The sequence below is a fragment of the Pimephales promelas genome, chromosome 21 (genome assembly GCF_988280905.1).
Source record: "Pimephales promelas chromosome 21, fPimPro1.hap1.1, whole genome shotgun sequence".
Classification (NCBI taxonomy): domain Eukaryota; kingdom Metazoa; phylum Chordata; class Actinopteri; order Cypriniformes; family Leuciscidae; genus Pimephales; species Pimephales promelas.
The window spans coordinates 21,330,112-21,352,216 of record NC_142789.1 but is presented as its reverse complement, the minus strand read 5'-3'; the positions used below and the strand labels follow the sequence as shown (position 1 = coordinate 21,352,216).

The 22,105-nt window shown below is 39.6% G+C and overlaps 1 protein-coding gene across 3 annotated transcripts in view; it reads right to left on the bottom strand.

Moving 5' to 3' along the window:
• Positions 1-2,635: 2,635 nt before the first annotated feature.
• The window catches only part of fbln2 (fibulin 2), a 55,559-nt gene continuing 36,089 nt past the window's right edge, over positions 2,636-22,105 (bottom strand). For 2 of the 3 annotated variants that reach the window (XM_089124958.1, XM_039673933.2), the window contains 10 exons: positions 20,053-20,193; positions 15,874-16,008; positions 11,510-11,647; positions 11,188-11,331; positions 10,670-10,798; positions 9,885-10,010; positions 7,882-7,998; positions 7,196-7,324; positions 6,100-6,223; positions 2,636-4,065 (listed from right to left, as the gene is read on the bottom strand). In XM_089124958.1, the coding sequence (XP_088981084.1) occupies positions 3,708-4,065; positions 6,100-6,223; positions 7,196-7,324; positions 7,882-7,998; positions 9,885-10,010; positions 10,670-10,798; positions 11,188-11,331; positions 11,510-11,647; positions 15,874-16,008; positions 20,053-20,193 (1,541 nt within the window). In that variant the 3' untranslated portion in view covers positions 2,636-3,707. The remainder of the gene's footprint in view (positions 4,066-6,099; positions 6,224-7,195; positions 7,325-7,881; positions 7,999-9,884; positions 10,011-10,669; positions 10,799-11,187; positions 11,332-11,509; positions 11,648-15,873; positions 16,009-20,052; positions 20,194-22,105) is intronic. The other variant, XM_039673934.2, reaches the window with a different exon arrangement.

Sequence of the window (22,105 nt, the reverse complement as noted above, 5' to 3'; positions counted from 1 at the left end):
ATTTTTTTTTTTTTTTTTTTTGTGGTTGGGAGGTTTGACGTTCGTTTTCAGTGGATAACAAAATTAATTAGCCTATACCAAATCTTGGAGCTGACAGTTATATGACTTCAGTTATATGACCTGTGCCTTTTTTTTTTTTTTTTTTTTTTACATTTACACACGCATGGACACGGATGCGTTCATTTTTTTTTTTTTTTACATTTCCAAGTACTTTTTACTGTCTAAAGTGAAATCAGTGACTAGGTGAATCATCAAGACTTTTTGTGAATATTATCACAAGGTTCATAACTTCCTGTGAGCATCTTTATCATAGCCAATGTGGCTTCCCCACCTTGGGCTGAACACTTGCTTTCCAAAAACACAATAACGTATATTTAGCCTCACTGATAAGCATGAAGAGGGAAGACGATAATCTGTAAGGAGCAGCATTCTCACTCCCAAGTGTGTGTAGGATGGCATCTCAATGGGCGGAAGTGTTTGAGCCGCGACTGTCGACAGGGAGGACAGGGGCCACTGGCCCAACACCATCAAATGGAGCTTGTTGCAACGGCTCTATAAGTGTCAGAGTGATAAATGAATCTTATAGAAATACATCAATAATAGTCCAGCTAACAGGGAAACTTTGGCTAACATTCTGTCGAGGAAGTTATCTGTTGTTTTAGTTGGATGTTCGTCTTATTTAAATGTTAGGCCTACTACTAACTACTTGTTGTAAAAAAATTTCAGAGTACATTCAAAAGTAAAATTCCCACAATGTTTACAATTAATAAAAGGAACGTTCCCTTGACGTTTTCTCCAATGTTTGCATGCAATAACCAAGAACAAGTTTTTAATACATTTTGGACATTTTGAACAGTCAAAAAACATACAGTATTTTTGTTATCTGGGACAGAATTGTTATTTAATCCCTTTTGTTAAAGCCATTTTCTAGTGATATTAACTTTAAATTTGAAACACAACTTGCTTGGACATGGCTTTGCTATTCTAGCAATTCCACATTATTTTCTAAAAAATACAATTTGTGTAAAATAAAAATGTTTACTTCAGTGCATTTACTTTAAAGTTGCTCTTACTTTACTGACAACTATTTAATGGCAGATCTATGCTCAAAAGGGGGGTGCTATTTAAAGGGATAGTTCACCCAAAAATGAAAATGTACAATTTTGGGTGAACTATCCCTTTAACAGGTTAATTAGACATGCCAGTAAATATTAAGTATAAATATGCTCACTATTCCCACCTAACTTCAACAATCATCCTGGTTTCACAGACAGGGCTTAAATTAACCCAGGATTAGGCCATAGTTCAGTCAGGACATTTAGGTAGCTTTTATAAACATTACTGGTGTGTATCTTCAGACAAAACAATGGCACTGATTTTAAGATACAGTATGTCAGTGCATGTTGCTTTGAGTTAAAATAGCTCAAACATGCATTTTGGTGTGGAATTAGACCTAAACCTTGTCTGTGAAAAAGGGTGATTGCATGTGTATTATTTATTTTTTTTAAACAGGCTAGCGTAAGTGATTTATGCTGTGCGGTCGAGCTGACGAATCGTATCATTCATCCCACTTGCAGCCAGAGGTTATCTGTAGGGATGTACTACATACAGGACCGTGCTGCCGGCTTTGAACAACGCACGCCCTTTTCCGATTCCTACACAATGAAAGGCAGGGTTGAGAGGCCTCCAGGGTGCGACAGAAAATGATAGCGCTGAGGTCTGATGAGAATTGTGATGGAAAGCACAATGAGAGGAGTAAAGAGCAAAGCACCTCGACTCGGCTGTTCCAAAATCCAAAAACAGCCCACCTTTTCAATATAAGTGCCAATAAAGAGTTGTTTTGGTCTTTAGGCCATTTCCTAATGTTAAATGGGGTTTGCATCTCATTTTACCTCTGTTATGTGACATATTTCTCAGTGAAACAGGATATTTCATGAGAAAATCTGCAACGCATTCTCATCCTAGGGTGTCATATACAGTAGTGACGCTTTTGACGTTGCGCCTATATATCTGACGCACACCCTTTAGCGTCAATATAACACGATTCGGTTATGGGTAGGTTTAGGTCTGTGGTAGTGTTAGGGTTAGACCACTAGGAGGCGCCTTCTGGCCCACATATATCTGCGTCTCATAAAGGGTGCCATGTGCTTTAGATGTAGATACAACTTCAAAAATGTATGGGGTGAGACTTCATTTTATCCACTGGGAACTGATTGGATTGTGCAAAGTGGCTTTTACCAGAATGAAACCAAACCGAATGAGAATCTGCTAACACAATGGTATTGATTAACATTCTCAAAAGCCAACGAAGAAAGGTCCTTTCAGAGGAATAGCAAGTTATTACTCTTTTGATTAAAGATCACAAGCATATTTTTTTCTTATTAACATGGATTAATACCGTAAATATGGTCAGATTTGAATTCATGTTCACTTTAAATGCAAGTGATTGAACATTAAAATGCTTCATTAGTAGAGAAATCATTTCATCATAAAATCCGATGATGGTTAATATCTGCTGAAAGCAAAGGGAGCCTCCGGCCACAAGCTTTAGTTCCTCTTCTCACCACTAGGAGGCAATCTCTAACTTTTCATGAAATAATCAGAAGTGACAAAACATTTCAAGCAATCACTAAAATACTAATAAAAAGATTGGTGTTGCTTTATTGAAGAATCAAACCCACTAAGACAGATAATATGCACTGCATTAATATACTGATGCATGTGGTTGTTTCCATGAATTGAACGAGCATGAAACACTTTTATGATACCGAATGTTTCTTAATTGTGTTATAATTTCAGATATGCTGTGCATGAACGTTTATCAAGATGATTTTATGCTTTTACCCTGAGATGAATTTTCAAGACAGTAATAGATCAAAACAGGTACAGTATTACAAAAGTAAAGACATACAAAATGATGTATAACAATGAAACATTCTCAGTGCTGCTTTGGAGCTCACACACTCTTCATGTATGCGTGTCAAACCTTTCCAAAACGGTAAATTAGCACCAAGAGCTATGAAGCGAGCGCATTAGAAACTAACATTTGAAATAATAACAACAATCATACACCTTTTTAATTGCTAGTGTTTAACAATGATTACAGACATGATCACACAATGTTATCTTTCGCAGACTGGTGGGTTCTGAACTGAGGCAGGCCTATACTCATGTGAATTATCACGGATAAGTTTTCAAATACGGTTATCAGTTGTTTTGACTGAGCAGTGAAATTATTAGTCGTTTAATTGGCATAGAACTTGAATGGCCTACGGAGGAATTGTGACAGCCATTACAAATGTGTAACTCTACCTCAGCTCTATTCTGCCAACCCCCATGGAGAAACATTGTGTTGTTAGAAAACTAATGAAGTGCTATAAAAAGCAGTTTAAGGCAATCAAGATAAATTGGTACAGTATAAATAGCATTCGGTGTAGAGTACTTTCAATACTTTGAAGAGGAAAAACTAGGACTTTCAAAAGCCTAATGTTTCCATCAGTCTCTTTATGTACTGTTTGTTCTCACTCTACTCAAAACAAGCGGTTGGATCCCAGTGGGAGAATCCCATCAAAGTCTCTCAAAGCAAAATCCGTTAGGCAAACAGAAGCCTAAAGATCTGCCAGATGACAAACAATTTCAAGGCAGAGGCTTGAAGCTTGAGTTTAGCACCATGCGAAATCAAAGGCGTCACTAGACGAGTGCTAACATCACATGGAGTTTGTTGTGATGAACACGTAGATGCGGGCCAGGAAAGTTGTGAAGGTTCCTTGACGGAGCAGCTTCATTTCCACATCGATGAGGAAGTCCCGTGGCTCCCGCACCTGCCGGTTCAGGTACACGGCGCCCGTGAAGCTGTTGAGCTTCCGCGTGCTGAAGTAGCCTTCCTCGTTTCCGCGAGGGATGCTGATAATAATGTTGTCGCCCGAGTAGGCAGGGGAGGGTCCGATGCGGAAGATCTGTGCTGGGATGATGATGTTGGTCTGGAAGCTCAGTTGGTAGTATGTGATGCGTAATGGCATAGTCTGGCATTGCTGGAAGTTGGGGCAACTCATTCGCTCGCAGCGTCTAAAACATGGGAGAGGTGAGAGTTTTGGTCCAAAGAATGTGTTTTAGAGTTTGTTCTGCAAAGACCCTGGTCGAAATTGTGTTCTAAAGTCAAATATTTAAAATGGCTCATATGTCATTAACAGACTCTTGTAAAGGGATAGTTTAACTAATAATGAAAATTCTCATGTTGGTTCAAACCTGTTAGACTTATACTTTCTTCTGTGGAACATAAAATATGATATTTTGAAAAATGTCTGTTCAAAGTCAATGGGATCCAATGTTGCACCCTTAATTCTACCCATCTCCACCCCCTGATCCCTAACCCCACCCTTAATTCTACCCATCTCCACCTCTGATCCCTAACCCCACCCCTAATCCTACACATCTCCACCCCCTGATCCCTAACCCCAGCCTTAATTCTACCCATCTCCACCCCTGATCCCTAACCCCACCCCTAATCCTACCCATCTCCAACCCCTTATCCCTAACCCCACCCTTAATTCTACACATCTCCCCCCTGATCCCTAACCCCACCCATAATGCTATACATCTCCACCCCTGATCCCTAACCCCACCCTTAATTGTACACATCTCCCCCCTGATCCCTAACCCCACCCCTAATCCTACCCGTCTCCACCCCCTGATCCCTAACTCCACCCCTAATCCCACCCATCTCCGCCTCCTGATCCCTAACCCCACCCCTAATCCTACCCATCTACACCCCTTGATCCATAACTCCACTCCTAATCCTACCCATCTACACCCCCTGATCCATAACTCCACCCCTAATCCCACCCATCTCCACCCCCTGATCCATAACTCCACCCCATAATCCCACCCATCTCCACCTCCTAATCCCTAACTCCACCCCTAATCCTACACATCTCTGCCCCCTGATCCCTAACCCCACCCCTAATCCTACCCATCTCCACCCCCTGATCCCTAACCCCACCCCTAAACCATTTCATCTCCACCCCCTGATCCCTAACCCCACTGTATGGACAGTAAACATTCTTCAAAATATTTGACAGAAGAAAGACAGACATTGGAGTCACACAACGGTGAGAAGAAAAGACATAACAGAACCAAACCAAACAAAACAAATAGAAAAGAAATGAAACCCAAAACAAAACAAATAATTTAGCACAATATAAAACAACAGCATAACGTAACAAAACAGAAACATGAAAAATGAAACAAAACAAAGAAAATCATTGGAAGGACATAGGGGTAAGTAAATGGTGACAGAATTTCCATTTTTGAGTTAATAATCCCTTTAGCTTGAATGCCGAGTGATACCTCAAACTGTGTGGATGATTGTGGAGAGCTGTGCTGTTACTTTCATAAACGTGATTTTGGGCTTTTTTTTATTTGGATCATTAAGAACCATCAAGCAACCGATAAATAACATAAAACGCCTGATGTCTTGTTCCACAGGTTAACTAAATATGTTGTACAGCCTGACATGCCAAAATAACAAAGTAATACAGCGATACGGTCTCCTAAAATAACACTGCACAACCCATATGTACAGTTTCTCCGTAGGTGTTTTTGCCCCTGCTGACTCTGGGCTGTTAATCTCTGATATAGCAGTGAATCTCAGGAGGGCTGATGGTGAGCAGTGGGAGTTCCCACCAATCAGAGTTCTTGCTGACACTGGCCAGACGTGTGTGTTTGAACTACTGCCTAATCAAAGCAATCTGGCTTCATTCCATTTGCTTAGCAGAAACCATGCTCTGTAAGGGGCCAGCATCAATTCAGATGGCACAAGGATGCTACAGTGAATGTATTTATGTTCTAAGCAGTGCAAATGTACTGATCCAGTATATGTGCATGTGCATCTGTATGATTTCTAGTTTAACCATTACGCAATTTATTTCTTGATAAATGCCCACAGATCCTACATTTTTCCTGCATTATGCAGTTTGAAACTTCTGATTACTATGGTAAGTTGGATAGGGTCTAGCCACGCTAGCAGCTTCACTGATCGAGCCCATATGTGATCTGCATGATAAATGTGATCTGTGAAGAAAATCAGCGGGTCGTACTTACGTGTCCGACACTCTCCTGTAGTTGTCTGGACATGCAAATGACAGGCAACGAAAGCCTCCCTGGATGTTGAAACAGGTCTGGGAAGAAGAGCAATTGTGCGATCCAATGGCACATTCATCAATATCTGAGAACAAAAGGGAAGACAACAGCTAAATAAATTGAGTTGGTAAAAATTAAAGCATCTGAGACTGCTTAAAACTTTCATTCTATTAGTCCATTCCTGAATGTTCTTTATCGTTATTTCTCCATACATAAAAAAAGAGTAAATGGAAATTCAATAGTGAATCAAAAGTGAATCAAACTATTAGACTTGGTAAAATTTTGATTACTTATATACCTAAATGGCAGCACATATTAAATTTGACCCGTTCTCAATCAGTGCTAGCAGGGTTGTCAGGGGGGCGACTGACGTCTGCGGTGACTAACTGCCAGGCTTCATTCTGCTTGGAGTCAATTTTGGCCCCTCCAGAAGTAATTAATTATGCATCTCATTTTACAAAAGCAAAGTCCTCGTTACAGCTCGCCGGCTCCAATTCGCAGAGTAATTCGTTTGGTACGGGCTAGCGCTAACCTCCGGGAGCATGTACAGGCTCTTCTTCACCTCTCATCGACTTTCCTATCTTGAGAGCCTGAGGGAGTTTCGTCAATTTTGTGATCTTTCAGAGAGCGATGGAGGACACCAAGCACTGCTGTATTGAACCTGAGGTTAGCGCCTTGCAACTCAATGTGCCAATTAGAGAAATTAAAGCTTGAAATTGAGTTTGTACCATTTGGCTTTTGGAAAGGTGTTGGGTAGAATATGAACGGGAGTTTAAAGGGATTGTTCACTAACTAACTAACTAACTAACTAACTAACTAACTAACTAACTAACTAACTAACTAACTAACTAACTAACTAACTAACTAACTAACTAACTATCCATCCATCCATCCATCCATCCATCCATCATAATGCATTACTTTTAAAAGTAACTTTTCCAAACACTGAACATAATATAAAACATAACATGTTAAGATAAATCCTGAACATTTGGTCTCATGCTTTGTGCTTTTATTTTAAATTAAAGACTTAAATGTGATAAACGTATAGTGTTACCTTGACAGGTGCGTCCATTAGGTGACATGGAGTAACCATGGGGAGGGCATGCACATTTGTAGCTACCAAGGACATTCACACACTGGAATGCACAGAGGTTTCCAATGCTTTGTGAGCACTCGTCTATATCTAGAGAACAAACAAGAACATCTTTATCAGTGAGAAAACTAGCTTAATAAAGAACATCACAACAAACCACTGTGCAAAGAAACACAAGAAACTTGCCAAGAACACATTAATTACTATGATGATCTGAACCCCCCCCCCCAACATCCTTATTAAAAGATTCAAGACATTATCGATCCAATATCCCTATTACAGGAAAACATCACATCATCTCTTCAATCAACATACTGTATAATGTGACTGTGTCCTTGTGTTTAACCCTTAACGGGTATGAAATGGATGGTAAGGAGGTAAGTGGTCTCAACAGACTTGGCCATCTGACCAATCAGAACAGAGTAGGCTCTCAGAAAGGAGGGGTTTAGGGAGATCGGATCCTTCATCAAACCGTTTTAGACAATGTGAGGAAAGAGGTAATGGTGCAATGTAGAATATATTATGAGAAAATGAAAGTGTGTTTGACCTTGGATGCATGTAGGCCTACCGTATAGGAGAACCTTTAAAATTTCATAATAGGGCACTTGAATCCATTTCCTACCTTGATGACATTGATATCAACTCACCTTCACACGTGTGCCCGTCCTCTTTAAGGTAGTAGCCCATTCGGCAGTAACACTGGTAAGATCCATAGATGTTTGCACACTCCTGACTGCATGGATTGTTGTCACATTCATTAACATCTATGAGAGAACACAGAAAACGAGTTTTTGGATTAAAACATATTTTTGTTTGTACACATTTGCATAAATCATTACAGTCGTGTGCATATTGGCAGTGTGCTCATGTCAATGCAAATGTGCAGTGGAGTCCAAAAATCTGAGACCTCCTTAAAAATCTGGTGAATCTAATGAAAAACCTGTAAATAATTTTTAAGCAGATTCGTATATAAATATAATTTCAAATGGTCTGTTTTGTGATAGAGTTAGTATATGTAGAAACATGTTTTCATTGTTTTCAAATATAGTTTGTATTTAACAAATTGTGGTTAACTCTTTGGCTAATTATGTGATGTAAGTGTGTTGCTGTGTCTGTCATGCTGTGTTAAAGCATTTGTAAATAAGATGATTTTGGTAATGGGTAAGCTTGTGTGAAAATTTAAGCATTTTCGGAAATGTGCTAACTGACTGCATATTGTGTGAAAACAACCTGCATTTTGTTAATAGTCTGTTCACAAAAACAGATGTTGTGCTAATTGTTTTTAGAGAGAAAGTGTGGACAAGGTCTAAGACAAGGGTCTTAGCTCCTGGAGGGTCACTGTCATGCCAAGTAAAGCAGTAGCACCTCATTGCAGTACACAAGATCTAGGGGGCAGAGTTGGATTCAGATCTAAGGGGTGGAGATGGGTAGGTTTAGGCATGGGGTTAGGTATCAGGGGTTGGAGATGAGTAGGTTTAGGGGTGGGGTTAGGGATCAGGAGGTGGAGATGGGTGGGGTTAGGGATCAGGGGGTGGAGATGAGTAGAATCAGGGGTGGAGATGGTTAGGATTAGGGGTGGGGTTAGGGATCAGGGGCGGAGATGTGTAGGATTAGGGGTGGGGTTAGGGATCAGGGGGTGGAGATGGGTAGGTTTAGGGGTGGGGATGGGTAGGATCAGGGGGTGGAGATGGGTAGGATTAGGGGTGGGGTTAGAGATCAGGGGTGGAGATGGGTAGGATTAGGGATGGGGTTAGGGATCAGAGGGCGGAGATGGGTAGAATTAAGGGTGGGGTTAGGGATCAGAGGGCGGAGATGGGTAGGATTAGGGGTGGGGTTAGGGATCAGAGGGCGGAGATGGGTAGAATTAAGGGTGGGGTTAGGGATCAAAGGTCTGAGATGGGTAGAATTAAGGGTGGGGTTAGGGATCAGGGGGTGGAGATGGGTAGAATTAAGGGTGGGGTTAGGGATCAGGGGGTGGAGATGGGTAGGATTAGGGGTGGGGTTAGGGATCAGAGGGCGGAGATGGGTGGGGTTAGGGATCAAAGGTCTGAGATGGGTAGAATTAAGGGTGGGGTTAGGGATCAGGGGGTGGAGATGGGTAGAATTAGGGGTGGGGTTAGGTATCAGAGGGCAGAGATGGGTCGAATTAAGGGTGGGGTTAGGAATGAGGGGTTGGAGATGGGTAGGTTTAGGCATGTAAGGTGGGAAGAATTGGATCTGGATCCAACTCCTCCCCCGTGTCTTTAGTAAATCCTGGCAGTAACTTTTTAATGCCAAAAGAGGGTTTGTGCTGTTTGAGCTGTTACTAAATCCGGCCCTAATTCTGCAAAACGACACATGGAGTGTATTATATATTTTAATACTGTTGCCCCTTTGAAAGCAAACTAAAAGTCACCACATGAATTGTTCCTCAAACTGTCAAGCGCCAAAGTCCTTGAAATAAACTCTGAATACCCATAAGAATCTGTCCAAATATTGTGACTAGTAAATAAAAGAAGTGGCAAACACACTGACAGCTCACTCATCTTTTTTTGTTTTTAGCTCTCTGCCTCATTTTAATTGGAAAGAGAGAACATTCATACTGTCAGAGCACAGCACATTCTTTGTAGGTCTGACCCGTGTTCAATTCTGCTAGTGCAAATGGATGTACCTTCACAGTTCTTGCCATCAAAGGCCAGGGAGAAGCCCGTGGTACAGGAGCACTGGTAGGATCCCGGTGTGTTATCACAGGTCTGGGCACACAAGCGGCCTGGGTACCGCCAACACTCATTTACATCTGCCAGCACAAAAAGATGCAGAGAAAAACAAAGTTTACAAACACACTGTAGTCTGGGGAGCATCTCTCTCTCTTTCTCCATCCGTATTTCTCCTTGCCTTGCTGTCCTCTTTCACTCCTCTATAGGAGCAGAAGGGATACAAGATTAGGATAATCTGCATGCTCTCTGGAGCATGAGCTGCTGTCAGCTTCATCTATATGCATGCTATTAGTCTGGCTAACCACAGAGAAAATGACGTCCTTTGGGTAATTCAGTCACAGTATCCAAACTGTTTTTAAATCCTTCAAGTGCTGTGGTTTAAGATACTTTGAAAAAAGGCGGAAGCTTGAAAGTGATTGAGGTCAGAAGATGAAAGTGTCTTTTTTAAAATGCTAAAAATTTTTCCTCCTACTCTATACTTCCTCCTCTACTTTTCTTTCCCATTGTGACGTATATCTGAGTGAATGGCTTCTCGAACAAGAAAAAATGTAGGCCGGGACTTGGTTTTGTCCATTGGGATTTGATTGGGTTGTTGTGGTTTGCTATTACTATGATCTCATGTGGGACAGGTTGCTGCAAGAGGGAGGGCCAAGCTTACTGTGTGCACTTGCTAATCTGAACAAAGATGTGTTTTGGCTGTGTACTTGTTGTGTGTGTCAGTGTATGTGTTGATACGCACCCACACAGAGCTGGCGAATGGTGTCATACTGGTAGCCGGTTTGGCAGTCACAGCGGTAGCTGCCGGGTAGGTTGTGACAGATTTGTCCCTCTCCACAGCGGTGGGTGCCCGTCTGACATTCATCCACATCTGCAGATCACATTCAGCAGTCTTACTAATTCTTGTAGTAGACTTTAGAAGTCCAGTTAATTTTATACCAGAACAAAAAGTAATATGCTACTAACATGTTTTTTCAAAGTTGAATCAGTAATGCTCTATTTTTAGTGATTTTTATCATCCTTTGTACTTGAATGGGACGTGAAAGATGATTAAATTGCATGATATTATCTCACACCATTACACTGTGGTATTGCCACAAAAATGCTCTTAAAACAAGTGGAATTAGCTTTCGCCAATTAGCTTTTAAGCCAAAAAAAGAAATTGTCAAACAATCTTTAGAACTAAAAACCCAAAGTTTCATGAAAGGTTTAGGTATAGGCTAGGGTTTAAGAAGCATGTATATTTGTATTTGTCCTTACCAATACATCGTGCTCCATCAGGGCTGGAATGGTAACCCTGACTGCACATGATAATCTTGTGCTGACAGGTGTAAGAGCCCACAGTATTTATGCAGTTAAAGCCAGTCGTACATGGTTCTCTCACACTGCTGCATTCATCAATGTCTACAATAAAGTGATAAAACAAAGGCAAATCAAACAAAAAAGCAACTTTTCAAAAGTGTGTTTACTTAATGGGATTGTCATTTGTATTTTTCAGATTTGCAAACAGTGACAGTTTGGTATTCTTCATGCATTTGTCCTCTAGGGGGCACCGAGACTCTAAAGGTGTCTCTTGTCATACCGATGCAGTTGCCGTGTGAGTCTTGAGTAAATCCTGTGAGGCAGCGTTGCTTCAGGTTACACGTGAACGAGCCATCGGTATTCTGACATTGGAAGCCTATTCCACAGTTATGAGTTCGCATAACACACTCATCGATGTCTAGAAGAGAAAGAGTGCAGCAGACGTCAAACAGGCCAGTGGTTCAGACAGCTAGACACCACCCATTCGGGTTCCTGTACTGATAGATTTGTTTAGCTTTTGAGACTGATGCTGTTAGAAGGTCTAAACAAATGAAGTTACCTCTCATAAAGACTTCAAGAAACTCTGTAAAGCTCACCAAATTTGGCAGGCATAGAAGCATAATGAATAGATGAGCGTCATCTGAGACACATGCTGGAGATTGGTTTGGACAGAGATCACAACAGTCCTCAATTAGGCCTTAAGTCAGAACTTCACAGTAGATGGCACTGTGGCTCAATAACAGGCTGGGAAAGCATGCTCACACATTTCAAGGCAAGCTGGTCTCACAAAATCAAACCACAGTTTCTCCACAGTCAACATTTGCATGGAATTAAAGAAAACAATTTTACAAACACACAAAATTCTGGCACACAAAACTTAATACGAGCATCACTGGAAATAATGATAACCTGCAGTTCCTAAAAAATGAGTCAGACTTTGATTCAGTAGCCATTTGCACTCTGATGGATTCAGTTCAGAGAAGGCTTCAAACGAGTATCTTGAACTCAAATTCATTAAGAATCATAATAGTGATCCATTTGGGAATCAGATTACCATATAGTATTGCTGATGTTTTGAATCAGCTCATTGAGTCATTTGTTAATGAATTAGACTGCACTGGTCATGCATGCTGTATGTTTCTGATTCACTAAAAGATCTGGCTCATAACGAGGCATTTATTAATAAATTGGACTGCGCTGGTCACACTGTGTGTTTTTGACTCACTTATAAGAACTGGCTGATAATGTTTAAGATTAGGAATTGGACTGCACTGGTCACACTGAGTATTTTTGAATCACTAAAACGAACAGCTCATGAGAGTAATCGTGTTGGTTAATCAGACTACTACACTAGTCATTGTAGAAAGTTATTTGGGAGAGAAAAGAAATATTTTTCTTGACATTATTTCACAGTACATCATTTAATTGCATTACATAGGCGACAGATTGCAAACTTGCATTCAAAACACAGGTAATAGCACCATTACCTAATGAGATCAAGCTAAGAAAAATATGTTGTGACAACACTGTTAAAGATCCCATTAAGGGGATAGTTCACTCAATAATGAAAATGATTTGATTCATTTCTCACCCTCATGTTGTTCCAAACCCGTAAGACTTTCGTTCATTTTCAGAACACAAGTGAAGTTCTTTTTGATTAAATCTAAAGAGATTTCTGTCCCTCTATTGACAGTTGCCCAACTACTTAGTCACTTCAAAAAGTTCATAAAGACATCGTAAAGCAACTTTATATTATTTAAGCATTTTAGTCCAAATTTTCTGAAGAGATTCAATTGCTTTAAATGATGAACGGATTGAGTTTAGGCTTTAATTCATCAACCTTCACACATCAGTTGCGGTAGGCGGAAGCTCAAGCATGTTCACTTGACTGTAGTTCTTGCGTGTCAAGCAGGTTCAGTTCGCTGATCAACAACTACATTATTTCTGAATGTTCTTAATGCTCAAACCATCTTTTTTAATCATTTTTTAAAAGTTTTTTTTTAATTATATGAATGTTAAAGGAACATTCCATTTTATTATTCTTCAAACATTATCAGATTTTGTACTCTTGAATGTTCATTGAACATGTGAAGTAGTAACATTTAAAAACATTAGACAAACATCCAATTAAAACATTTCAGAAAAAATAATTTTCACTTTTAGAACATTATTTAAAGACCAGTCTTTGTGTTATTAATGTTTCTGGAAGAATGTTTGTTCATAACTTTGAGAGAATCTTGCCAGAACATTAGGAAAGTTCTGAGAACATTTCCTGTTACCTGGGCAACCATTTATGGGTATTGGTGAGCCTTTAATTTCAAGTTAAGGTGGTCTTTCAAAATCCCACAGTTGCACTGGATGCATTTTCAACTGTCCAAAGCCAACTATTCCATAACTTTTCATAATTATCCATCCACACTTATTAGAATGCGCCGGCCAAGTCCTGACAAGAATCAGAAACTCTTGCTAAGTTTTCTCTGTTCAAAGGCAATGGTCTAAGCATCTGCTTTATGTAAAAACAGAGTGCGGGATGCTTAAGATGTTAGCAAGCAAGAGCCTGAGGCAATCAGCTGTGGCCTCTTTCAAACTGAGAAGGCCAGCAAAAAATATCACATTTTATTGCACAGATTGATGCATGGTTTCTGGTTCTTCTCTGCAGCGGTGATGGTGGTGTTTAGATGATGAAGACACTGGTCTGAGATCTGTGGAGTAATGTGGGCTAGAGGACTATGACAAGGATAGACGACAGTTTGTTATTGATTTTGGGCAGTTCTGATGGCTGGGGAAGAGTTGGACTGTTGCCATGTCTCTGCTGATTTGATCTCACATAAAAGCAAAGTTCACATGACATAACTCTCAATGTATTTCAATTAATACAACAATGCTCTCTGCGGACTTTTAGTGAAATTAAAACTTAAGGGCCATTCACATAGAACGCATTTTTGTAGTTAAAAAGGTAAGACTCAGGTCAGTGGAACAAGAAATATATGTTTTTTGTAAAAGTTCTTTTAACTTGAGTGCCACGTTTTTATAACACCGTGTCATGTGTGTGACGTTGCGAAAGATGCAAGACGTTACAGCAATGGTCAAACATGTCCATCTAGTGCATCATTTTTGTGCCACTAGCATTACCAAATTTACAAATAATGTTTGTTTTCAAGCACTCCTCCATTAGTCATATGCTGATTTCATGCAGCCTCCATTTTGAAATGGCTCCGGTGGGAAGAAAGCCGGAAGCGTCACCTTTAATCATAGGAGAGTCGCGAATACGATAGTGTATTGTTGTGTTTAATGTAGAAATTGGTTATTCTAACATTTCTTTCATACTTTAGACTACTGTATATACCATGAAATGTTTATATATATAATTCAGAATGTAAATAAAGAAGCAGGAACAAACTATATACATTTCCTATATTGGATATTAACATCCAGTAGTGTACAGTAAATCGCGGCAGCAGTTCAGTTTAACACAGTCTCTTCCCAAGACGTCATATGACTGATGTCTTGGGACGTCTTTTGACCATACGTCAACATCCGCCGTTTTAGGGTAACGTCAGTTACATGACGATCCCGGGCCGTCATACAACTGACGCTTTACCTTTAACGTCGGTTAGGTGACGGGGTAGGTTTAGGTCTGGGGTAGGGTTAGGGTCCGATAACGTCATCTAACCGACGTTAAAGGGTACCCTAAAACGGCGGATGTTGACGTATGGTCAAAAGACGTCAGTTATATGACGTCTTTGGATGAGACTGCGCTGTTCAGTTTGGTAGTCCAAGGCATTGTTGTTTATCTGTACTTCCGGGGTTCTTCCCACCGGAGCCTTGCTTTCGATTTCAAAATGGCGGCTGCGTGAAATCAGCGTATTGATCAGACAAACTGATAATGCCCCCCTCAAATTCACACCATTGCTTAAACAAATTATGCAAAGTAGGGTTGGTGAGCCAGATCCTTATTCAGAAACAAATGTTATAACCTTCATGTCTGACTCAAAATTTAAAAGAGAAGATATTTTGAAGAATGTCGGTAATAAACAGTAGATGTGCCCGTAGAAAAATAGATTTTTACAATACATTGGAAGTCAATGGGGCATATCAACTGTTTGGTTGCCCATATTCTGCAAAATATATGGTAACACTTTATTTTGATAGTCCACTTTAGACATTCTACTAACTATAAGTAACTTTTAAACTACATGTCAACTGACTGTCATTAGAGTATTAGTAGACTGTCCGCTTAATATCTGCTAACACTTTTTTTTGTTGGTCCCCCAACAGACATTCAGCTGACTATAAGTAACTTGGCGACCTAAGTAAACTTATTCTCCTAACCCAAAGCCTAACACCTAACCATAACCTAACTACTGACAGTCTACTATAATATACTAATACTCTAATGACAGTTACTTGACATGTAGTTGAAAAGTTACTTATAATTAGTAGAATGTCTAAAGTGACTATCAAAATAAAGTGTAACCAAATATATTCTTTTGTGTTCACCAGAAAAATGAAATTCATACAGGTTTGGAACAACATGAGGGTGAGTAAATGATGACTTTAAGCTTTAAATTAGGAAAACAAAATGATGTTGTGTGTGTGTGTGTGTGTAAGTATTTGCTAATACTATAGCCCCAACCCATGCACCTTCACACACTCCACTCCTCAGCTGGTAACCGCTCGAACATGGGATCTGCCTCTCGCACACAAACCCTCCTACCGTGTTCACGCAGCGCTCGTCTGCCTGGCAGGTGTGTGTGTTCGTCACACACTCGTTCACATCTGCAAAGCAAAAAGTACAGCATTATTTTGCTGGGCTCCAAAGTATAACATCCTCATACAGTGCAAGGAACATAAATGGGGAGCTACAAATGGAGAAGCTGAAGCTGGTGGAGAAGCAAGCAGGAGAGACAGCTGTGTAAAAAACATCCCATTGTGTTTCCACAAACCGAGGCACACATCAGGCGATTTGCTTCATGTCTTGAGTTCTGGCACTGTGGCGAACTGTCAAGATCTTCAGTTGGCCAGATTTATTAAAGGCAATAACTCTGGACTATGTTGAAAAACAAGATTGGAAAGCAAGCTCTACCCAGAGAGAGGAGAAAAATAATTACTTGAAGCTTACACAATGGCTGATTGGAGGCCCCCCCAAAAAAAGGATTCAATCTGTTATGTTATTGCCAGAGTAAATAATTCCAGGGGACTGGGTGGAAATGTTTGTGCTTTCTTCTGGCCACATTAGGACAAAAGAGAAAAGAACACATGGTACCTTATCTGTTCCACACAACAGCTGGTAACACCATAGAGAAAACAATGAATTTGAATGTTTCAAAGTGTTTTGGATGCCAAAGCATTGAATAATATCAGAATTGCAAAACTACTTGGTTTTGTTGTTGTCATCCCAGTGGTCACACTTTGTGAATCTTGTTTTCAGGCTGAGGTACGCAATACTACTATAAAGAACATAGTCGCATAGTGCAATGCAGAGGCAGCTGTAATACATACACTCACCGGCCACTTTATTAGGTACCCCATGCTAGTAACGGGTTGGACCCCCTTTTGCCTTCAGAACTGCCTCAATTCTTCGTGGCATAGATTCAACAAGGTGCTGGAAGCATTCCTCAGGGAGTTTGGTCCATATTGACATGATGGCATCACACAGTTGCCGCAAATTTGTCGGCTGCACATCCATGATGCGAATCTCCCGTTCCACCACATCCCAAAGATGCTCTATTGGATTGAGATCTGGTGACTGTGGAGGCAATTTGAGTACAGCGAACTCATTGTCATGTTCAAGAAACCAGTCTGAGATGATTCCAGCTTTATGACATGGCGCATTATCCTGCTGAAAGTAGCCATCAGAAGTTGGGTACATTGTGGTCATAAAGGGATGGACATGGTCAGCAACAATACTCAGGTAGGCTGTGGCGTTGCAACGATGCTCAATTGGTACCAAGGGGCCCAAAGAGTGCCAAGAAAATATTCCCCACACCATGACACCACCACCACCAGCCTGAACCGTTGATACAAGGCAGGATGGATCCATGCTTTCATGTTGCAGACGCCAAATTCTGACCCTACCATCCGAATGTCGCAGCAGAAATCGAGACTCATCAGACCAGGCAACGTTTTTCCAATCTTCTATTGTCCAATTTCGATGAGCTTGTGCAAATTGTAGCCTCAGTTTCCTGTTCTTAGCTGAAAGGAGTGGCACCCGGTGTGGTCTTCTGCTGCTGTAGCCCATCTGCCTCAAAGTTCGACGTACTGTGCGTTCAGAGATGCTCTTCTGCCCACCTTGGTTGTAACGGGTGGTTATTTGAGTCACTGTTGGCCTTCTATCAGCTCGAACCAGTCTGGCCATTCTCCTCTGACCTCTGGCATCAACAAGGCATTTCCGCCCACAGAACTGCCGCTCACTGGATGTTTTTTCTTTTTCGGACCATTCTCTGTAAACCCTAGAGATGGTTGTGCGTGAAAATCCCAGTAGATTAGCAGTTTCTGAAATACTCAGACCAGCCCTTCTGGCACCAACAATCATGCCACGTTCAAAGTCACTCAAATCACCTTTCTTCCCCATACTGATGCTCGGTTTGAACTGCAGGAGATTGTCTTGACCATGTCTACATGCCTAAATGCACTGAGTTGCCGCCATGTGATTGGCTGCTTAGAAATTAAGTGTTAACGAGCAGTTGGACAGGTGTACCTAATAAAGTGGCCGGTGAGTGTATATAGAGAGTGTGTCCAACCATCCAAAGCAAGTGTGCAGGAACCAAAACTGTTTGGTTACCGACATTCTTCAAAATATTTTGTTTTATGACTTTTTTATGTAAAGTCATACAAGTTTTGAATGACATAAGCATAAGTAGAAGGTGATTGATTTTTCATTTTTGAGTGGACTAGCCCTTGGTTCATGGTTTAGTTACCAGGGAACCTAGATCACACTCTTTTTAAAAGGTTCCTGCATTCAAGTGCACATTATTCAGCCCCATAAGGCATATAGAAAGCAGATGACACCCTCTTGCACTCTGTCACAGATCCAGCACAGAAGTGTCAACAAGCTGCCTCATCGACATACATGAGCAGTGGCACTTATTCAAAAAATTTGCTTCATCATAACAATATGGTGAATTGCCTTCAAAATGTGGTAATCTAAAATGCATTAGATGATATGCATGGAATGAATAATGCATTTTTATGCAAAGTGAGAGGGTTAGTAGTATTGCAAAGGGATGTGACTGCGGTGCATCAGGATTATGGTCTGTCAACATTATGTCCATATCAGATGTACTGTTGTGATTGATAAGGGTTAAGATGAGAGGGTGATGATGACAGTCTAAGTTGGTTGCAAGCTTGGGTTCACCTTTTTCCCTGTAGTTGTTGTTTCTAAAACTAATTAAAATAGAGTAATTGAAATAAAGCCAAACTAAAATAAATATAAGATGAAAAAAAATAACAATGTTGCCTTGGTAACTAATTGAAATAAACAAGATTAATACACGCGATCCTAGGGCGTCATCTAACTGACGCTAAAGGGCGCCTAAAGCGTCAGATATTGAAGCATGTCCAAATGCTTCCCAAGGCGTCAGTTAAGTGACGCCTTGGGGGTGAGAATGGGCTGTTTGTTTTCTGCCTGCCGTAATAATGAGTGAAACGTCACTTCATCATTGTGTATCAGACATTGCCACTTTGTGGAATAAAGGTGAACTGATCTTTTTCAGTAATCAAATATTCAATTATTGTTTTGCAGAAAAAATATATTTTTTACACTGTTAAACACCTTGTTTTTCTTGTTATGTAGTTTATAATGAATTGATTGATAGGTTGATGTCTAACTTAAAAAAAAGGGGGGAGGGGGGTAGTAAAAGATCCTTTGGGTTACTAAAGAAGTTTAAGGTTTTGAAGTACTAAAATTACTAAACTAAAATAAATTACAGCTAAATACATATATGTGTCTGCCGCTCGTATATATATATATATATATATATATATATATTCAAAAAAATAAAGATAAAAGCACATAAAAAATTTAACTACCTAACTAAAGTTAAAAAGCTAATTCAAAATGTTAATATGCTTCAATAGTACAGTATGTAATTAATACTAAAATAACAATTATGAGTTGACTACTGAATGCACATTTGCACGTTCACTTTTGTACTTCTATGAGAGAACAAAAGAGAGAATCAAATATATTAATAATCATTTAAATAATAGAATACATGCCACAGGTTCTCACGTGTATCATCAAACACAGCACGCTAGTTTTAATATGAGAGAGGCAGGCAAGATTTATTAATCTTATTAATCATAATCAATTGATGAATGCACAGCATGTCATGCATGCTCATTATAATTTACTTCATTAATTTTGAACCAAACAAAGCCATACAAACCTCTAAAGATTTGTTAAAACATGAAAACTGAGCAATAATCTTCAAAGCCTCAACTTTCCCAACTACTCCAAAATATCATTGCTATTTGATTTAGAGGCAAATCTAAAACGCCCTTTACAGTAACTACCTCAAGAATCAAACTACTGTAATAGACTAAGACATTTGTGTATGCTAACCACTAATACCTTCTATGTTTTGGTTATGTCTGGAGGAAGGCAACACAAATTCAACACGGCCCTACAGCTTCTGGTAAGAAGTCTGAGCAAACTCGATTATGCAACCACATGTGAACTGGTTATAAGAGCATGCCAATGAGCTTTTGGGTTTCCGTCTAGTCTAGTGTGTTAATGAGTGTTCATCTGGGCAAGCGATGGGCCAACATGTCCTAACAGTGAGCGGAAACAGTCCCACGGTACCAGTTGAAACCTCTTACCCACACAATCTCTATTCTGGTTGTGAATAAAGCCCTCATCGCACATCTCATTCAGCCGCACACACTGGTAGGAACCCTCCCGGTTCACACACACCTCGTCCAGGGAGCAATTGTGTCTGCCGCTCGTGCACTCATTCACATCTACGGTACACATAACACTTTAGTTAAAGAGAAAAGGCACATGCTGAGATGCAAACACACACATACTGTAACACAGACACCTCCACCATCATAGAGTCGTGCTAGCATTTTACAAGGTGCGAGATCAGATCAGGTTTAGTTTCTAATAGTGAGGTTTGCTCTCAATTATTCAACCATTTTATTGTTGTTCAAAGTGGGGTTTTCTTTGTGGCAAAAATCGCATGCATATGTGGCTTTATGAATCTATAAAACTTAATGTTTACCACGTGAAAACAGCTTATGAAGAGAAACAGATGCCAGAGAAACTCCAGGGAGGATACACACGCACAGTCTCGTATTTTGAGCGTGCATTTGGAAGTGTAAATGTCGATCATAAATGGAATGAAAGAGAATACTAAAACATTTCATTAAAAAAACCCATCCAGTTTCCTGCAGAGTGTGACTTAAGTCCTTGGCTCCACAGCAAAGCCAGTCAAGCTTCATTTTTTTTTTTCTGCCAAACGGAATCAAGGTCTCTGCCCACCCGCATTCAGCATATGGGAATGCTTTGACGGAGAGACGCAGGAAGAGAGAGTGAAATAAACTATTTAAGCACAAAGATAATTCAACAGTGAAAACTGCCCTCTCAGCTGAAGCCATTGCGATTATATCCTCCCTTAAACTGTCCTCACATGCAAAAATGGCACTGATTTACAGTTCCTGTCTCCTGAATCAATGTGAACATGAAGTAAAATCTGACATTCATGTTGAGCCTTAGGCAATTTGCATTTCAGTCAAACAAACACTATTAATCGTTGTTGAATGTCATAGTAATAAATTAGCTGAACTAAAACAGAGAATATGAAAGATTGGTTGTTACTTCTACATTTGCTTCAGAAGTTAAAAGCCGGTGTACACTGGGAAATTGTTTTCTTTCCTTTATGGCCTTTGCTTGTCATATTGTACAATATGATCCCAGTGGGATTTGGGGTGAAGGCCAAGGCAACATCAACAGTATTTTGTGTTTGGTCACAATTTAACATCCCGTTTTAATATCTTTTTTGGCATTTACCACATAAACCCAAGTCCTTTGAGTGTTTTGCATTGAAAAATGTTTAACATAGAAAAATGGGAAAGTTTTAGAAGGAGAAGTAGTAAGATTAATCAGAAATGTAAATAATTTGCCATTGGTGAGCAACCATAAGGTAAAATCAACAATCTTGCATCACCATTTTGCCTAATGATAAAATAAATCTGGTAAAATCTGGTAAATTCTCAGATATTTGTTTTAAACGGCTAAATTCTTGAAAAATGTAGTAACTGCAAAATAATTTTCCAAAAATGTTCAGTAGCTCTAAGCAAGAAAAATTGCTTTAATTTAATTTAAAGCTAAAAATTTAATTGCAATGTGTAAAAAAATAAGGAAAAAAAAACTTTTATCAAATTACAGTCAGGTATTATTCTGTAAATTTTGAAATGTACAAATTTTGTGTTAATTATATTTCTTGTGTTAATTATATTTTTTGACACACACACATACATACATACATATATATATATATATATATATATATATATATATATATATATATATATATATATATATATATTTCTTGTTTTAATTATAATTTTGTTTCAGACTTTTATCAGCTCACAGTAAGGTGTCATACTGTAAATTACATAAAGAGCCAACAAAATATTGTTTTTGGATAGGTTTATAGCAACATCTCTGCATGGCAATTTTATTAGCACCCTCCATGACAAGTTTAGGATATGGAATGGAAAGACCTTGAAAAAAATATTGACTGCAACGGTATCATTACAGTAAATAAACATATGGTAAAAGTGTCAGATCAGACAGGAAGATGTATTATGAGACAGCAGAACTGTCAATCCCAGGGCTGAGGTCATGGTTTCTTACTGTAGTCAGGGC